Source organism: Hemitrygon akajei, chromosome 13, assembly GCF_048418815.1.
Source record: "Hemitrygon akajei chromosome 13, sHemAka1.3, whole genome shotgun sequence".
Lineage (NCBI taxonomy): Eukaryota > Metazoa > Chordata > Chondrichthyes > Myliobatiformes > Dasyatidae > Hemitrygon > Hemitrygon akajei.
This window is the reverse complement of record NC_133136.1, coordinates 12,712,074-12,730,767: the sequence shown is the minus strand read 5'-3', so window position 1 is coordinate 12,730,767 and position 18,694 is coordinate 12,712,074. Positions and strand designations below refer to the sequence as shown.

The 18,694-nt window shown below is 39.3% G+C and overlaps 1 protein-coding gene across 4 annotated transcripts in view; it reads left to right on the top strand.

Annotated features, from left to right (window-relative positions):
* Positions 1-18,076, top strand: part of atp8b1 (ATPase phospholipid transporting 8B1) — a 163,235-nt gene extending 145,159 nt beyond the window's left edge. For all 4 annotated transcript variants that reach the window (XM_073064143.1, XM_073064142.1, XM_073064144.1 and 1 more), the window contains exons 22-28: positions 32-314; positions 4,184-4,407; positions 6,001-6,084; positions 6,181-6,426; positions 9,931-10,069; positions 11,147-11,277; positions 17,164-18,076. In XM_073064143.1, coding sequence (XP_072920244.1) covers positions 32-314; positions 4,184-4,407; positions 6,001-6,084; positions 6,181-6,426; positions 9,931-10,069; positions 11,147-11,277; positions 17,164-17,388 — 1,332 coding nt within the window. In that variant the 3' untranslated portion in view covers positions 17,389-18,076. The remainder of the gene's footprint in view (positions 1-31; positions 315-4,183; positions 4,408-6,000; positions 6,085-6,180; positions 6,427-9,930; positions 10,070-11,146; positions 11,278-17,163) is intronic.
* Positions 18,077-18,694: the final 618 nt, after the last annotated feature.

Sequence of the window (18,694 nt, the reverse complement as noted above, 5' to 3'; positions counted from 1 at the left end):
TCCCACATTTCTTCGTGTGTTTCTTTTCCAGAATGAAATTCTCAGAGAAAAGAAAAGAAGAAAAAAGAAGTGGTTCAAGCGACCAAAAACTGAGAGTGAGAAGAAGATGCAAATGGAGAGGGATCAAAATAATGAAGCTGCTAAAGAACAGAGACAGAGAGACTTTGTGGATTTGGCATGTCAGTGCTCCTCTGTAATCTGCTGCCGTGTCACTCCGAAGCAGAAAGCCATGGTTGTCAACTTGGTGAAAAAATACAAGAAAGCAATTACTCTGTCAATTGGAGATGGAGCTAATGATGTTAACATGATAAAAAGTGAGTGCAATAAGACCATAGGCATAGGAGTAGAATTAAGCCATTCAGCCCATTGAGACCGAGCTATTTTCTCAATTAGTTTTTGTTCTTTGAGTGCTGTTGCAAGTTGTTGCCCGGATTAACCAATGGCCTTATTAACCAGAATCCACTGTATACCCCATGATTTGGCCTCAATTCATTACCCAATGAATTGAAATGGGTTTCTTTTATTTTTACTTTAACCTAATATTTTTAGTCATGTTTTTCTTGATGTCTTTCATGTTATATGAATTCCAAGAAAAATCAAGGATTGACTTAATTCACCGTATACATTTACATGTATTAACGGTTTGCTGTGGTGTGTTCATCAGGGCACAACATGTAACAAAAAACATTCACCAAAAATAATATAAAGAAAAGAATTATACTTATAAAGTTATAGGTTAAAGGACAGGTATTCAATAAAGTGTGAATAAATAAATAAATACCCGTATTTACAATATAAACAGCATTATAAAAAGTGGTTTTTAAAAAAGGAAAGAAAATTATATTTATATAATTGTTTTAGCTTCTTACTTCATTCCCCCCCCTCCCCCACCCACCTGGCTTCACCCTCTAAAACCTTTTCCTTCCCCTTCCCCCACCTCCTTATTCTGGCATCTTCCCCCTTCCTTTCCAGTCCTCACGAAGGGTCTTGGCCCGAAATGTTGACTGTTTATGCATTTCCACAGATGCTGTCTGAACTGCCGAGTTCCTCCAGCATTTTGTGTGTGTTGCTTTGGATTTCCAGCAGCTGCAAAATACTTTGTGTCATTGTTTTAGACTCAGTTTCAAATTAGATTTGACGCAAAATTGCTCATCGTTCAGAAAATGGGGGAACATACTGCAGAACAGAGCATAGAACAGTACAGACCCTTCTGTCTAAGATATTGTGCCAACCTTTTAACCTACCCTAAGATCAATCTAAGAGACTCTTAAATGAACCTAATGTATCAGCCTCTCCCAAGAGGCTATTCCAGGCAACCACTCCTCTCTTAAAAAAAAGCACTTGCCTCTGACCTTCCCCTATACTTTCCTCCATTCTCTTTTACATTATGCCCCCTCATCTTAGCATTGTTATAAATTGTGTTATGAATCAGAAACCTAATTTTTGTCCTTTTTAGATTGGGTGCAAACTACATTGTCCATTTTGGCTTCAATGTGACTAGCTGTTTTGACAATCTGCTATTTGACTGGCTTGTAATCTCCTCAATTATTTCACCTCACAAAATTAGCTTTTAAAATCTTTGCAGTTCTACCTCTTTTTAAAAGACCAAAGATGCCCTGCAGAACCAATGTCCTGGGTATTACTTTCTGTTCTACGTTCCACTGCCCTAGGAGGATTTGCTTCCCCCCAAATTCACAAAAATCAGATTCAGGTTGTTGGCGCGTGGCCTAGTGGGCAAGGCATCGGACTAGTAACCTGAAGGTCACTGGTTCGAGCCTCAGCTGAGGCAGCGTGTTTGTGTCCTTGAGCAAGGCACTTAACAACACATTGCTCTGCGACGACACCGGTGCCAAGCTGCATGGGTCCTAGTGCCCTTCCCTTGGATAACATCGGTGACATGGAGAGGGGAAAGGCTTGCAGCTTGGGCAACTGCCCGTCTCCCATACAACCCTGCCCAGGCCTGCACCCCGGAAAAACCTTCCAAGGCGCAAATCCATGGTCTCATGAGACTAACGGATGCCTATTTATATTATAGATAGTACAGAAAGAGAGCAAAACTAGCAAGCTAGTGTCCTAGGCTCACGGATCATTCAAAAATCTGATGGCAGAATGGTAGACGATGTTTCTAAAATGTGGGTGGGTATTCGGGCTCCTGCACCGCCTCCCTGATTGTAGTAACGAGAAGAGGGCATGTCCTGGATGGTGAGGCTCCTTAATGCTGGATGCTATGTTTTTGAGGCATCGCCTTCTGGAGGTGTGCTGGCTGCTGGGGAGGTTAGTGCCCATGACGGAGCTGGCTGAGATTACAACCCTCTGCAGCTTTTTTCAATCCTGTGCATTGGCCTTTCCACACCAGATTGTGATGCAATGGAAACCATGCTCATTACTGTAATGGGTGCCATCTCCATGAGGTCAAGGGTATGGGACGGCATGGCATGGCACACACACTGCGCAAATCAGTGGAATCCATAGAAGTGAACGTACAGTTTTAACTGGATATCATCTAGTTTATACAATTCATTTTTCCGGAGTTGGTAGCAGTAGATTTTAATCTTTCACTTAAATGTTATGAATTTAGAACTATACAACACAAAGGTATTCCATCACTGTCTGTGAGGAGATTCTCTGTTCTCCCCATGATTGTGTGGGCTCCTTCAGGGTGCTCTGGTTTCCTCCCATAGTCCAAGATTACTTGGTCACGTGTGTAAATGGGCAGCACAGCTTCACTGGTCTAGAAAGATCTGTTATCAAAAGTATGCAACATGAGTATTTTTATCAGATATAGAGAGCATCCTCTTATCTGTCATTACTGTCTGGATTGGTTAACATCCTCTGACAATGCACAAAAACTTCAAGTGAACTGTCAAGTTGGCAGAAAAGCCCACTGGCTGCAGTTTATCAACACCACAAGTCTTGTATGTGTCCAGGAAAAAGTAATGGGCAAGAAAACTCATTGCAGACAAACCCAACCAGCAAACTGCCTTTTCTAAAAAGTCCCTTCTGCAAAGCCCCACAGGGCTATTAAAATAAAAACTTCACACCATCTTAAAATTTTCTTCCTCCAGGCAGTTAATCTGATCAACCATTCTAGTTCACCACCCCAAGCCCCTCTATTAACCCGTCACCACACTACACTGTAAACCACTTTTTATAACGCTGTTCACACTGTAAATCCATGCAGGTATTTATGTGTTTATGCACATTTTATTCCATATGTGTACTTTAACCTCTGACTTTATTTTTATATAATTCTTTATTCTTTATAATTATTGAATGTTATTTTTGGTTCCCTCTCTTTTTGCACTAATTATTTAATTAAATTTATATAAAGACATATATTTATATCTTTATTTATTGTAATTTATGGCTTTTGTTATGCTGTTTTGCACTGTATTGCTCCCACAAAACAACAAATTTCACAACATATGCCAGTGATGTTAAACCTGATTCTTACTTTGATTTTTGTTGCATGTTATGCCCTAGCCAACACATTAATATATTAGAAAATTCCTAATACATATAAATATACACTCCATGGCCACTTATTAGGTGTGTCCTTCATTTAATAAAGTAGCCCACAGAATGTCTTTCCGTGGTCTTCTGCTGCTATAGCTCATTCGCTTTAAGGTTCAACATGCTGTTCGTTCAGAAATACTCTGCACATCACTGTTGTAACATGTGGTTCTTTAAGCGACTGTCACCTTCTTGTCATCTTGAACCAATCTGGCCATTCTTCTCTGAGTTCTGTCGTTAACAAGGTATTTTTGCCCATAGAACTGCTGTGCACTGGATGTCTTTAGGTTTTTGTACTATTTTCTGTAAACTCTAGAAAATCCCAGAAGATCAGCAGTTTCTGAGATACTCAGACCACCCCATCTGGCACCAACAGTCATTCCACAGTCACAAAGTCACTTAGATCACATTCCCCCACCCCCCCAATTCTGACATTTAGTCAGAACACTGAACCTCATGACCATGTCTGCGTGCCTCTATGGATTGAGTTGCTGCCACATGATTGGCTGATTGACCTCATAAAGTGGCAACTGAGTGTATATGGCAAATAAAGTTGGTCCTTGATCTTAATGCACCAATAATTAGTGGTTGGAGAGCATGTTGATCATTTGTTAAAATGTGTAAATTACTAGAAGCTTGAAATGACTCTTTTCTTTATCTATTGCTGCAGCCGCTCACATTGGAGTGGGAATCAGTGGCCAGGAAGGCATGCAAGCCGTCATGTCGAGTGACTATGCCTTTGGGCAGTTCCGGTTCCTACAGCGACTGCTCTTGGTTCATGGAAGGTGGTCCTACATCCGCATGTGCAAGTTCTTAAAGTACTTCTTCTACAAAAACTTCGCATTTACTTTAGTTCATTTCTGGTATTCCTTTTTCAATGGATTTTCTGCACAGGTAAAAGAATTTTTTTAAAAACCTGACACTCTTTTGAAAAAAAATTCTGCAATGTAATAGTTATGTTTTTAATTTTTTTTAATCTCAGGGTAAAGGCAAATGTTAGAGAGCTCTCTCAATATCAAGAGTTGGAAAGATTCACTAAACAGAAAAAAATATGTTAGAATGGTAAAGGAAAAGGATTATTTAGCTTTCAAAAAAATTAAGCAATGTAATATTTATTATGGTCATAGAGCACCTCAGCACTGAAACAGATGCTTCAGACCATCGAGTCCGTGCCATACTATTATTCAGCCTACTGCCATTGACATTCACCTGGACCACAGCTTTCCATACCTCTCCCATTCATGTACCTATCCAAATTTCTCTTAAATGTTGAAATCAAATGAGCATTTTGTGTGTGTTGTTGTTTGAATTTCCAGCATCTGCAGATTTCCTCGTGTTTGCTCTTTAAATTCACCACTTCTGCTGGCAGCTCATTCGACACTCTCACCACCCTCTGAGTGAAGAAGTTCCCCTTCAGGTTCCACTTAATTTTTTCACCGTTCATCCTTAACCTATAACCTCTAGTTATAGTCTCACCTGATCTCAGTGGGGAAAAGCCTGCTTGCATTTACCATATCTGTACTCTTCATAATTTTGTATACCACTCTCAAATCTCCAATGATACTGTTACACGCTGTCATGGATCTGTCTGACATTTCATCCTCTGCCAGATTATTCATTTCCATCGCTGCTGCATGTTCCTCCAGCATTCTGTGCATATTACTCTAGGAATAAAATCCTAATTGACTCAATCCTTTCCTGTAACTCAGGTCCTCAAGTTCCAGCAAATTTTCTCTACACTCTTTCAGTTTTATTGATATTGTTCCTGTAGGTAGGTGAACAGAACTGCACACAATACTCTGGATTTGACCTCACCAATGTCTTACACAACATTGAAATAGCATCTCAACTGCTGTACTCAGTACTTTGATATATGAAGGCCAATGTGCCAAAAGATCTCCTTACAACTCCTATCTACCTGTGATGCCACTTTCAAGGAACTATGGATCTGCATTCCCAGATCCCTCTGTTCTACCACTCCTCAGTGCCCTACTGCCCAACATGTTAAATCCTAACTTATCCATCTAGTGGCTTGCTGTGGCAATGTCTGTACTGGAATGAAGAGCTATTTAAATATTGGTGTCATTCATTGAGTAGGAATGGTCATGCTGTATAGGGCTTCAATCCACTCAAAACATTGACAGGCACTGCTTGTTTGTCGGTCTTTGGGTGTAGTTTTTCACTGATTTCATCGTATTTTTTGGTCTATTGTGAATTCATGCAAGAAAATGAATCTCAGGATAGTATATGGTGACATAGACTTTTGTGTTGAATTTTTATGCTTGTGGAAAATAGTTTTTTTATTTTCAGTAGTTGCTAAATGTTCCATGCACAGACTAAATGATGTTCAAATTTGTAAATTTAAGTTTTTCTAAGTTTATTTTTATGCACTGAAATAGACATTTAATTTCTTCTTATGTTTCTGGCAGAAGTTGTGTTTTAGAGCAGTAAATAAATCTCATATTTCCTTTGTCTTCTCATGCACAGACTGCATATGAGAATTGGTTTATCACACTATACAACGTTTTGTACTCCAGTCTTCCAGTGTTGGTGGTCGGGGTGCTTGATCAGGTATGTTTCATCCAAATGTTCAATACCAGTGTGATTTGTGCATCTTTATTGATTTCAATTACAGTTTTCTATTTAACTCGGTTTTCCCCTCTTTAGGATGTCACCGATAAATTGAGTCTTCGGTTTCCGAGGCTTTATATACCGGGGCAAAAAGGCTCGTACTTCAATTTTACGAAGTTCTTTCTCAGTTTGTTTCATGGTATTATTGTATCCATGATCATTTTCTTTGTACCATATGGAGCCTTCCTTCAAACAATGGGTCAAGATGGTGAAGCACCAACAGATTACCAGTCGTTTGCAGTCACCACAGCCTCCTCTCTAATTATAGCTGTTAATTTCCAGGTAAGTAGATGCTTCATGATTTCTTCCACTGTCTTTCAAAGGTACATACTCTTGGTATGATCTGAAGTGCAATTGCCCTTGAATTCCTCAACAGTGGTAGCAGCATTTGAGAATGTGAGGTCATCTTCAATATCCTTTCTTCATTCTGCATGATTTCCAATAGAAATTATTTAAAGATAAGATCTTTTTATTTGTCACATGTACATCGAAACATGAAATGCTTGTGTCAACAGCCTCCACAGTCTGAGGATGTGCTGGGGGCAGCCCACGAGTGCTGCCATGCTTCCAACATTGCATGCCCTCAACTTACTAGCCCTGATTGATACGTCTTTGGAAAGTGTGAGGAAACCAGAACACCTGGAGGAAACCCACATGGTCACGGAAAGAGAGTACAAACTCCTTACAGACAGCAGTGGTAATTGAACCTCGGTCCGTGACACTGTAAAGCCTTACGCTCACTGTTGTACTACTGTGTCATCCTGGGTTTTGCTGAGCATTGCCTTTCTTTTTAATTCCTTGGTAGCCTTTCCACCCTTGCCCAAGGCTGCCAAGGCCAAACGGATCTTGTTTGTAGCTCTGACTGATAACAGCAAAGGAAAATGTACACGCTTTGGAACCTCCTCCCTCACCTGTAACATGATATCACATCATGTTGTGTCCTGATACACCAGTGTGGACCTCTTAAGTAAATTATAATCTTACACCCCATTTTAGAGTTTGTTAATTTTTGGATTATCTTCATGTTCTTTAATACCTCATTCAATTTAAAAGTATTGTGCATTGGGATAAGTTATAGCAAAAATTATATATTTTTGTTAACATCCAGACTGTGCACAGTAAGAAATGGAGACTTCTTATTTACTGATTAAGATGCGGTAGACAAACACAGATTATAACTTTGTTATATTAGTATCGCAAGAAGATTTTTAATTTAATTTATTTAGCAATACAGCATAGTAACAGGCCTTTCTGGCCCAATGAGCTTGCGTCACCCATGTGACCAGTTAACCCACTGATACTATGGCCTTTGAAACGTGAGGGGAAAAAAGGTGCACCCTGTTTAAATTGTAAAGGGTGAACAATATTAACAGCCAGGGAGATGTTAATATTACCCTCTCTCCTTGAGCCATCTTCAAAGTTCAAAGTAAATTTATAATCAAAATACATATATGTCACCATATATAATCTGGAGATTCAGTTTCTTGTGGGCATGCTCAATAAATCCATAATAGAATAACAACCATAATATAATCAGTGAAAAACTGCACCAACTTGGATATTCAACCTATGTGTAAAAGACGACAAACTATGCAAATACAGAAATAAATAAATAAACAATCAATAAATATCGAGAACATGAGATGACGGGTCCTTGAAAATAAGTCCATATGTTGTGGGAACATTTCAATGACAGGGCAAGTGAAGTGCAGTGAGGTTATCTGCTTTGGCCCAAGAGCCTGATGTTTGAGGGGTAATAATTGTTCTTGAACCTGGTGGTGTGAGCCCTGAGGCTTCTGCACCTCCTTCCTATGAAAATTGAATAGCTCAACCTTACAGGTTTGATGGTAATTAACGATTAAATAGCAGGTTGCTCTATTCAAAAGTTATTCTCATGATTCTCGAAAGATCATTGCGATTTCTGCCGTGTACTCTTCAGCCACCTCTTTCAGAACACTGGGGTGTAGTCCATCTGGTCCAGGTGACTTACCCACCTTCAGACCTTTAGGCTTCTGAAGAACCTTGTCCTTAGTAATAGCAACTGTGCTCAGTTCTGCCCCCTGTACTCTTGAATTTCTGGCATACTACTAGTGTCTTCCATAGTGAAGACTGACACAAAATACTTAAGTTCATTTGCCACTTCTTTCTTCCCCATTACTATCTCTCCAGCATTATTTTCCAGCAAACAAATATCCACTCTCACCTCTCTTTTACTCTTTATACATTTGATAAACCTTTAGTATCCTCATTTATATTATTAACTATCTTACCTTCATATTTTGTCTTTACTCTCATTATAGCTTTTTAAGTTGCCTTCTGTTTTTAAAAGCTTCCAAATCCTCTCTCTTCTCAGTAATGTTTGCTATAGTATCTGCCCTCACTTTTGTTTTTATGTTGTTTTTGACTTCCCTTGCCAGACATGGTTGCCTCATCCTCTCTTTAGAATGCTTGGCATGTATCTATCTTGCACCTTCCAAATTATCCCCAGAATCTCCAGCCATTGTGGTCTTGCCATCATCCTTGCTAGTGCTCCCTTCCAATCAACATTGGCCAGCTCCTCTCTCATGACTCTGTATTCTCCCTTTCAAAATGCCTGGTGAATTCTATCATATTATGAGCAGTGTCTCCTAAGTGTTCTTTTTATCTTAAGCTTCCTAATCAAATCTGGATCATTACCCAACACCCGGTCTAGAATTGTTTTCCTCTGGAGGGCTCAACAACAAGCTGCTCTAAGAAGCCATCTTGTAAGCATTCTGCGAATTCTCTCTCATGAGATCGCACACCAACCTGATTTTCCCTTTCTACCTGCATATTGAAATCCCCCATGACTATCATAACATTGTCCATATTACATGCCTTTTCTATCTCTCTTTGTAACTTATATCCCACATCCTGGCTACTCTTTGGGGGCCTGTATATAACAGCCATCAGGGTTTTCTTACTCTTGCAGTTTCTTAATACTTCCCACAAGTACTCTACATCTTCTCATCCTCTGTCACTTCTTTCTAAGGATTTGATTTCTTTTTTTTCTTACCAACAGAGCCACCCCAACCCTTGATCTTTCTGCCTGACCTTTTGTTACAGAAGAGCAGCCAAAGTTGATTGGAAGGGGACACTAGCAGGGGTGATGGCAAAACCACAATGGCTGAAGATTCTGGGGCAATTTGGAAGGTGCAGGATAGATATATCCCAAACATGAATAAGTATTCAAAGGGAGGATGGGGTAACCGTGGGTGACAAATGCAGTCAAAAATAGCATAAAAGCAAAAGAGAGGGCATATAATATTGCAAAAATTTGTGGGAAGCTAGATGATTGGGAAACTTTTAAAAAGCAACAGAAGGCAACTAAGAAGACATAAGGGGAGAAAAGATGTTAAGCTCCCAACTTTGTTTGTAGTCATTTATGTGACATCCTACAACATAGGACATAGCTCCTTTGCAAGGGTCTCCTGACGACAGTTACATTCTTTGAGCATTATACTGGGAAACAAAGGGAGGACGTGCAGAGAGCAATGAATTCCTGGACTTGTGGACATCATTGTTGAAAACAGCTGGTGGCAGAACCAAAGTAACACACACAAAATGGTGGAGGAACTCGGCAGGTCAGGCAGCATCTATGGAGGGGAGTAAAGAGTCGATGTTTCAAGCTGAGGACCTTCATCGAGACCAACATTACATAATCAGAAACTTCATTTTGTGTTTTGCTCCAAATGCTTTGCAGTGTATTTAATGCAGAATATTCACTACAGAATGTTTGTCTCAAATATTTTAACTACTTTCTTCCAGATTGCTCTGGACACCTCTTACTGGACCTTTGTCAATGCTTTTTCAGTCTTCGGAAGCATTGTGTTATATTTTGCAATCATGTTTGACCTTCATAGTGCAGGAATCCATATCCTCTTCCCGTCGACCTTTACGTTTACTGGTTAGTAGCATTATGAAGTATTAAACAGTTTTTAAAGTGAGGGAATACTTTATGTGGTCCAATAGTTAAAAGATGTTAGAAGTGGGGTTCCATGGGGGTGAGTTTTGGGGCTGCTGCTGTTTTTAATTTACATTAATGATATGGATAAGCACATAACAAATAAACTAAAAAAATTTGCAGATGACACAAAATTTGTGTGGGGGGGGGGGACATGCTGAAAAACTTCAGACAGCAGAATCAATACAGTTAGATCTATACAAAATCCAGCTGTGGGCAGCTAAATAGTAGATGAAATTTAATGTAAGTAAATGTAAAATATTACATATAGTAAGTATAAATACTTGGAAATCTTGAGTTGAGGCTGACAATTTTTATATGCAGTTCTGGTCACCTACCCACAGGAAAGATATCAATAAGATTGAAAGAAAATTTACAAGGATTTTGCCAGGACTTGAGGACCTGAGTTATTGGGAAAGGTTGAATTGGTTGGGCCTTTACACTCTGGAGTGTAGGAGAATGAGGGCAGATTTGAGAGTTATACAAAACTATGTGGGGCATGGAGAGGGTAAATGCAAGCAGGCTTTTTCCACTAAGATTGGGTGAGACTAGAGCTAGAGGTCATGGATTAATGGTGAAAGGTGAAATGTTTTTGGGGAACATGAGGGGGAAGTACTTCCCTCAGATGGTGGTGAGAATGTGGAATGAACTGCCACTGGAAGTGATGGATGCAGGTTCAATTTCAGCACCTCAAAGAAATTTGGATAATTACCTTGATGGGAAAGCTATGGTCCAGGTGTAAGTTGATGGGACTAGGTAGAATAATAGTTTGTGATGGACTAGATGGGTCAAAGGGCCTGTTTCTGTGCTGTAGATTTCTATGACACTATCCAACTACCCTTTCGCATCAAAGAATAATTAAACAAAACCCAAGCAGATATTTTAAATGTACTAATGGATGTGACATTTATCATACTAAACAGAAGACAAAATGGGTAGTGGAATTTACAAAATTTGGTCAGAGAAATGCACTTTTTAAAAATTGAACTGCCGTATTAATATAACTGTTCCTCTTCACAGGTGCAGCTCCTAATGCTCTTCGACAGCCATATCTATGGTTGACCATCATCTTAACTGTGGCAATCTGTCTCCTCCCTGTTGTTGCTATTCGTTTCATGTTGCAGGTTGTGAGCCCCTCAGAAACAGATAAAGTAAGTAACTAGGTTGTTCCTGTACTTTGAGCAATAATTTTATCCTCATACAATTTGCATAAAGACAATTACAATTCATTTTTAGAATCTATTAAACTTTTTTATTTTCATCTGATTGGCTTTGTTAACAAAAATAAAAGAGCAAATAACTAAATCATGAATTTACAGATAAGTTCTCTTTGAAAGATTATGAATGGCGGTGACAGGATAGATATTGAGATGATACATCACGTAAGAATCTAAGGGTGATTGTTTGAAAGTTATCCATTTTAACAGATTTTTCTGTGGGTGCTGAGAGTTGTAATTCCTTTCCATGGCATGCTGGAAGCAAGAGTTCTGAATATAATTAGCAATAATGTGATCACTCAAGTCAAGTTTGATGTTCTCCTAAGGGGTTGTCTATTGGGTGGGTCCTCAGGTGACTGCAGGGGCTGATCCGGGATCCACGTATTCTGGTGCATTATAATAAGAAAATGGCGACTGCGATAAGTGGTCGGGTCTTCCGGTTGCTCAGTCTCCTTTCGCGGCTGCCACTTGTTCTGTGTGGCAGAGCAGAGGTCGTTCTCCTGCGGGCCAGCTCCCTGTTTCCTTCCGGTGTGTCTATTGAATGTGACATGCTTTTAAGTGTAATATTGAATTTCTTCAGGCTGATGTTGATGTTATCTTTGAAGCATTTCCTTCGCCCACCAAGGGCTCACTGACCCTTGGGGAGATGTGAGTATGGCATCCGGATGATGTGATCCAATTAAGGCAGAGGTGGATACTTAAGAAAGATTGCAGTGGATAGACAGGATTGTGGAGTTGAAGTTGAAATCAGATCAGGCATGACACTAAACCCCTGAGTTGTCCAATTGTAACTGTGTGATGGTGAAACTTCAATGCAGAGACCATATCTGATCCACCCACTCAGTACTATCATGCATTGGTCAGTTTGAGAACCTGCAGGAGGCTAAGAACAGGTCTGACAACCACTCAGTCAGACTTGTTCTGTTGGTCCAGGAAATGACGGACACCATTATTGCTAACACGAGAAGGCACAGTTTTAAGGTGCTGGGCAGTAGGTACAGAGGAGATGTCAGGAGTAAGTTTTTTTGCGCAGAGTGTGGTGAGTGCGTGGAATGGGCTGCCGGCGATGGTGGTGGAGGTGGAAACGATAGGGACTTTTAAGAGACTCCTGGATAGGTACATGGAGCTTAGAAAAATAGAGAGCTACGATAACCTTAGGTAATTTCTTAAGTAAGTACGTGCTTGGCATAGCATTGTGGGCCGAAGGGCCTGTATTGTGCTGTAGGTTTTCTATGTTTCTATATGTTACAATATAGCTAGAGGAGCTGAGTGCCCAACTTCTGTTTCTAATCGGTAGACCTGAAGGGCTTTCACCTGAATGAGAATAGAACATACATAGGAAGGTCAGTCTGTATTTTGGGGTAGTTTTCCTGCAGGTTGACCTTTCATTATTGAATTGATGGGGTTGGTTTAAGGCAAGATTACCTCTTGTGGTCTTGGTGTACCTTTTGGATTGTGGTTCATTAAGGTACATGGTGAGTTCAACTGACCATCAACAAGTGAAGCTATACTGCTACTGCAGAAGGATAAAAAGAGAAATGAACAAAATACAGAGAATGTTCAAAAAATGGAAATGGAATCATACACATCAAACCACGGCTTATATAAGTTTAACACAACATCTCTACTTTTCTAACCCTCTAGAACTAAATCTAAGTGCTTGCTTTGATTTTATTTTTGTGTCTTGCCAACTGGTGGGCAACATTTAGTGGAAGGTTAAGTGGTAGCCCAAGTGTCGAGATAGGAATGATTTATGGTTTTAAGTATGAAGTTCAAGGTCAAGTTTATTGTCATGATTCTGTATGTGTGACACACACATACAAATAAAAATATTACCATAAATAAGTTTTAAAAGGTATCCTTTAAGATGCATGCAATGCAGGTAAATAGTAGCAGCATTTTTCACTAAAAGAAAAGACAAACAAGACAAGAAATGTTGCCATTGTTAGGAGCGGAGTGGCTGCTGTGTTCATGTGTTGATTTCAAAGAAAACATGGACAGATATCTCTAACAGTGGATAAATTGCCAAAGTAGAGACAATGTATCTAGGCTCTGTTCAACAAAACATAAAGAGGAAATTTACAGTTACTGTTCTTGTATTACAGCTGTTCTGGAAGATGAGACTGCTAATCTAATACTGTTTGCTTTAAAAAGTGGACAGTCTTGAGTAATTAACATCCAGTTAGTTTGGAGAATGCAAACAAGAGAATATATTCTGAGGATGAGGGAGTGAGTGATCTTTGTTCCTTGAAGATAGCAGGACAGGTGGAAGAGATGGTTATAGAAAGGTCTAAAGGATACTTGCCCTGTTCTTATAAGATGCTGCCTGGACTGGAGCGTATATCATATGAGATAGGTTTAGCCAGCTAAGGCTTTTCTCTTTGGAGCAAAGGAGGATGAAAGATGACTTGATAGAGGTGTACAAGAGGCATAGGTGTACATCCTTACCTCTAATGTTTTCACTTCTTGACCAGTTTAGCCAGATCTCTGGCTATAAACTCAACTTACATAAGAGTGAACTTTTCCCAATTAATAAAGAAGCACAAGAACTAATATTTCGTGATCTCCCTTTTAAAGTAGTCCATAATCAATTTACTTATCTTGGAATTACAGTCACAAGGAAGTTTAAAGATCTCTTTCGTGAAAACTTTGTCAATCTTTCATATGCTATAAAACAGAGTCTGGTACAATGGTCACCTCTATCTATGTCCTTGGTAGGTTGTATTAATGTTGTTAAAATGTATTTTCTCCCCAAATTTTTATACTTATTTCAATCTATCCCAATTTTTATTCCTAAATCTTTTTTTGATTCCTTAGACTCTATTATTTTGTCATATCTGTGGCAGAATAAGCGCTCTAGAATTAATAAAATCCACCTCCAAAAATCTAAAAAAGAGGGTGGCATGGCTTTACCTAACTTTACCTACATGGCTTATATTACTGGGCAGCTAATATACGTTGTGCTGCCTTCTGGTCTTTCTTCCACGGTCAACCCGAGTGCCCTAACTGGGTGGCAATGGAGTTGAGCTCCACTAACGAATTATCTATATCTGCACTTCTTGGCTCTGCACTCCCTAGCAGTCTGCCCAGATCAATAGCTAATCCTCTGGTTAGACACACTTTGCGTATATGGGCTCAGTTCAGGAAATGCTATGGTTTCCTGGGGTTTTCCGTTTCTAGCCCTGTTGCACATAATCACCTTTTTTTACCTACTACGTACGATTCAGCATTCCATGTTTGGTACAGGAAGGGCATTAGACATTTTGAAGATCTCTTCATTGATAATCGCTTCGCTTCTTTTCAGCAGCTCTGCGTTAAGTTCAACCTGCCTAACGCTCACTTTTTCAGATATCTCCAAATCCGACACTTTACTGCTCCTTTAATTCCTAACTTTCCTGAAATGCCTGCGAAAAATGCTATAGACCTATTTCTTTCCATTAATCCACTAGGTAAAGGTTTAATTTCAATTATCCGAGATAAACTAGCAGCCTTACGACGGGCCCCTGTGGATAAAATTAAAATGGCCTGGGAGCAGGATTTAAATATCTCCTTATCCGAGGAGAGCTGGGACTCAGTTCTCAAATCGGTTAACTCAACCTCCCTTTGTGCTCGCCATTGCCTCTTACAGTTTAAGATTGTTCATAGAGCCCATATGTCTAAATCTAAACTATCTCAATTCTACCCTGGCATTAGTCCGCTCTGTGATAAATGCAAGAGGGGCTTGGCCTCTCTCATCCATATGTACTGGTTCTGTCCTAGCTTGGAGAAATTCTGGAAAGATGTCTTCACTACATTATCGGGTATTCTGAATCAGCACCTAGAACCTAACCCCTTAATTGCTCTGTTCGGTTTTTGGGGCGAGACAGATTTATGTCTGGGTCCGACCAAATGCCGAATACTATCCTTTGCCTCTCTCCTGGCGAGACGCTTGATCCTCCTTAGATAGAGAGATGTTGCCCCGCCCACTCATGCGCAATGGCTTAACGACATTATGGCCTGCTTGGACCTCGAAAAAATTCATTATTCAGTTCTTAATTCGGATCTAAAGTTCCATAAGGTCTGGGGACCTTTTATCGAGTACTTTCATAACCTTCCTCTTGACTAGGGGTTTTTTTTCTTTTTTTTTCTTCTTTTCGGTCCCTTGCTTTCAGCTCCCTTTTTTTTGCTGGTAGTAGGCATTATTATCCTCTGTTACTAAGTGTATTCACAGTCTGGGAGTTTGACAGTCCGGACTTATACTCTTTATACTGTGTGGTGGTTGGTCTGGAGTTGTTGTTTTTTTCTTGTGTTGTGGGGCTTGGGGAGGACACTAAGCTCACTTGTCTTTAATTTAGGTGCTTTTTTGTTAAATTTTCTTCCTTTGTAGCATATTGTTATTGTATGCTTAATCTTGCACTGTATTAATGCTCTCATTGGGATTTGGGGTTTTTAATTTTGTAAAATGTTTTGAAAAACTAATAAAAAAATTAAAAAAAAGAAAAAAGAGGCATAGGTGGAGTGAACAGCCATAGATTTTACCCAGTGCATAAATGGCTAATATGGTTAATTTGGTGCCAGTGGTAATGGAACTGGCAGATACATTGGCAACAAGGAAACTCTCAGACAGGCACATGGTTGATAGAAAAAAATGAATAAGACCTGAGTTATAAAGAAAGATTGGATTAGTTAGGACTGTATTCTTTAGAACATGGAAAATTGAGAGGAGATTGGATAGAGGTATATAAAATTATGAGGGATATAGATAGGGTAAATGCAAGCAAGCTGTTCCCACTGAGGTTGGGTGGGAATACAACCAGAGGGCATAGATTAAGGGTGCAAGGGGAAAGTTCTTCACTCAGAGGGTGGTGAGAGTGTGGAACAAGCTGCTAGCAGAAGTGGTGCATGCAAGCTTGATATTAACATTTAAGAGAAGTTTGGATAGGTACATGGAAGGCAGGGATATGGAGGTCTATGGCCCGAGTGCAAGTCAATGGGAATAGACAATTTAAATGGGTTGGTATGGACTAGATAATCCAAAGGGCATGTCTCTGTGCTATACTTTTCTATAACTCTACGACTCTAAAAACGAAGGGCTATGTAGGAGCAAAGGATTAAATTGTTACATCAAAGGAAACAGCATTTAAATTGAGATTTGGAAGGTGGGAAAGGAATGGCTCAGGGTGGTGAATGAGGAAAATCTTTCTCATCCAAAATTGCAGAGGCTAATGAAATTAGAAACATTGAACACTTATGTTGGGATGATCCATGATCTCTAGAGGGCATTGAAATACAATTAACTTAGCACCTACATTTTAGACAGCACGGATACAATGAGTTAACTAAAATTCAGAAGAGTGATGGGTGACCTAATTGAAACCTATCAAATGGTGAAAGGTCTTGATAGAGTCGATGTGGCGAGGATATTTCCTCAGGTGAGAGAGTCCAGGACCAGAGGATAGAATAGAATAGAGGGGTATCCTTTTAGAACTGAGATGAGGAAGAATTTCTTTAGCCAGAGTGTGGTGATCTGTGGAATTCTTTGCCACAGGCGGCTGTGCAAGGCAAATGATTTTGTATATTTAAGGCAGAGGTTGATAGATTCTTGATTGTTCAGGGCTTGAATGGATACGGGGAGAAGGCACAAGATTGGGACTGAGAGGAAAAATGGATCAGCCATGACGAGATGGAAGAGCAGACTCAATGGGCCACAGGGCCTAATTCTGCTCCTATATTTTATGGTCTTATGGTTTTAATTGATTATCTTAGCTCTGTTTTATTTGAATTATCTCTACAAGAAGATGAGACTCAGTGTTTTAAGTAATATCATCTTGTTTTTAATAGATTCAAATGAACCGCAAAAAATATGAGATTGAACTTAAGCCCAAACCAAGTCGGCCAACTGCTTTCCAACGGAATGCGTCAGTTCGTCGATCAGCCTATGCATTTTCACATCAACGAGGATATGCTGATCTAATTTCTTCAGGTCGCAATATCCGTAAGAAAGTGCGCCCTGAACTGGGTATCAGCAGTTGGACGCAGGAAACAGCTGGTGCCAATGCAAGCTGAGGTCTCCATTGTGATGTGACTTTGTCAGTGACTATTTTGTTGTAAACAATATTGTTGAAAGGAAAACAACCTTTTTTAAAAAATCTCAGGATCGATTGGAGGAAGTTTCCAATACATTAGATAATATGACTTTCACACACTACGGGGTATCTGGGATCCTCCTAATTTGCACAAAAGAAAGATGAGGAAATCTGCAGGGGCCAACCACTATATTTAAGCATCAAGAAGAGATGAATCTGATTTCCAAGCATTGGTCTCCTATTGCTACATGGTGATAATATTATGGATTTTCACTTGAGACTTTTGTGAGTAATAAAGAGATACAGAATTTTGTTTTACGGACTTGCAGAAACTACCTGACCAGATCAAGTGTTTTTCATGTTTACATCATGTAAGTTACTCAACTTTTATTCAATTTGTGAATACAGAATGTTTCACCTTTAATACTTTACCAAATATGATGGCGTTAAACCTTTTATAAAATTCTAGTTTTTTCCCCCACTGTTCAAACTCTAAAGTCCAGATATGAAAAATCACTTAAAATCTGCACTGCCATTTTTATTTTCTGATCTTAAGTTCTTAAATATGTTTTCAGAAGTTATGAAATATGTAGTTTAAATGTTTCTCCTTATGAACTTTTCAAACAAATATATTTGCCTTGAAGCATTAAATGCTTGTATTTAATGGATTTTTCAGGGTGTTTTTCATTATTAAATAAGGACAAGTAAATGTATATCATTTATTGCTGTTTTTCTTCCACTAATCCAACATGCATATTTTTTGTTGAATCGCAACATCAACTAGAAATCTGAAATGTACACCTTTAGCCTTTAACACTTTGTTGTTATCACTACTTGCCACATCCAAGGAAAACCGCAAGATTATCGGATCACATTTAAAGGAGTTTGGCATTGTCTGAAACTAAGAATTACAGTCGGCCCTCCTTATCTGTGGATTCCGCATGCGTGGATTCAACCAACCGCAGATCGGGAAAACCCGGAAGTTCTCTCTTCAGCACTCGTTGTTTGAGCATTATTCCCTAAGCAATACAGAATAACAACTACTTACATAGCATTTACATTGTATTAGGTATTATAAGTAATCTAGAAATGACTTAAAAGTACAGGCAGTCCCCGGGTTATGAATGAGTTCCATTCCTGAGTCTGTCTTTAAGTTGGATTTGAAGTCGGAACAGGTACATCCGGTATTATTTAGCGTCAGTTAGTAAAACGTTTTTCTTAGTATACAGTACATATTTTACTTTTCTATGCATATAAAACATTTAAGAAACATACGTATTTCAATA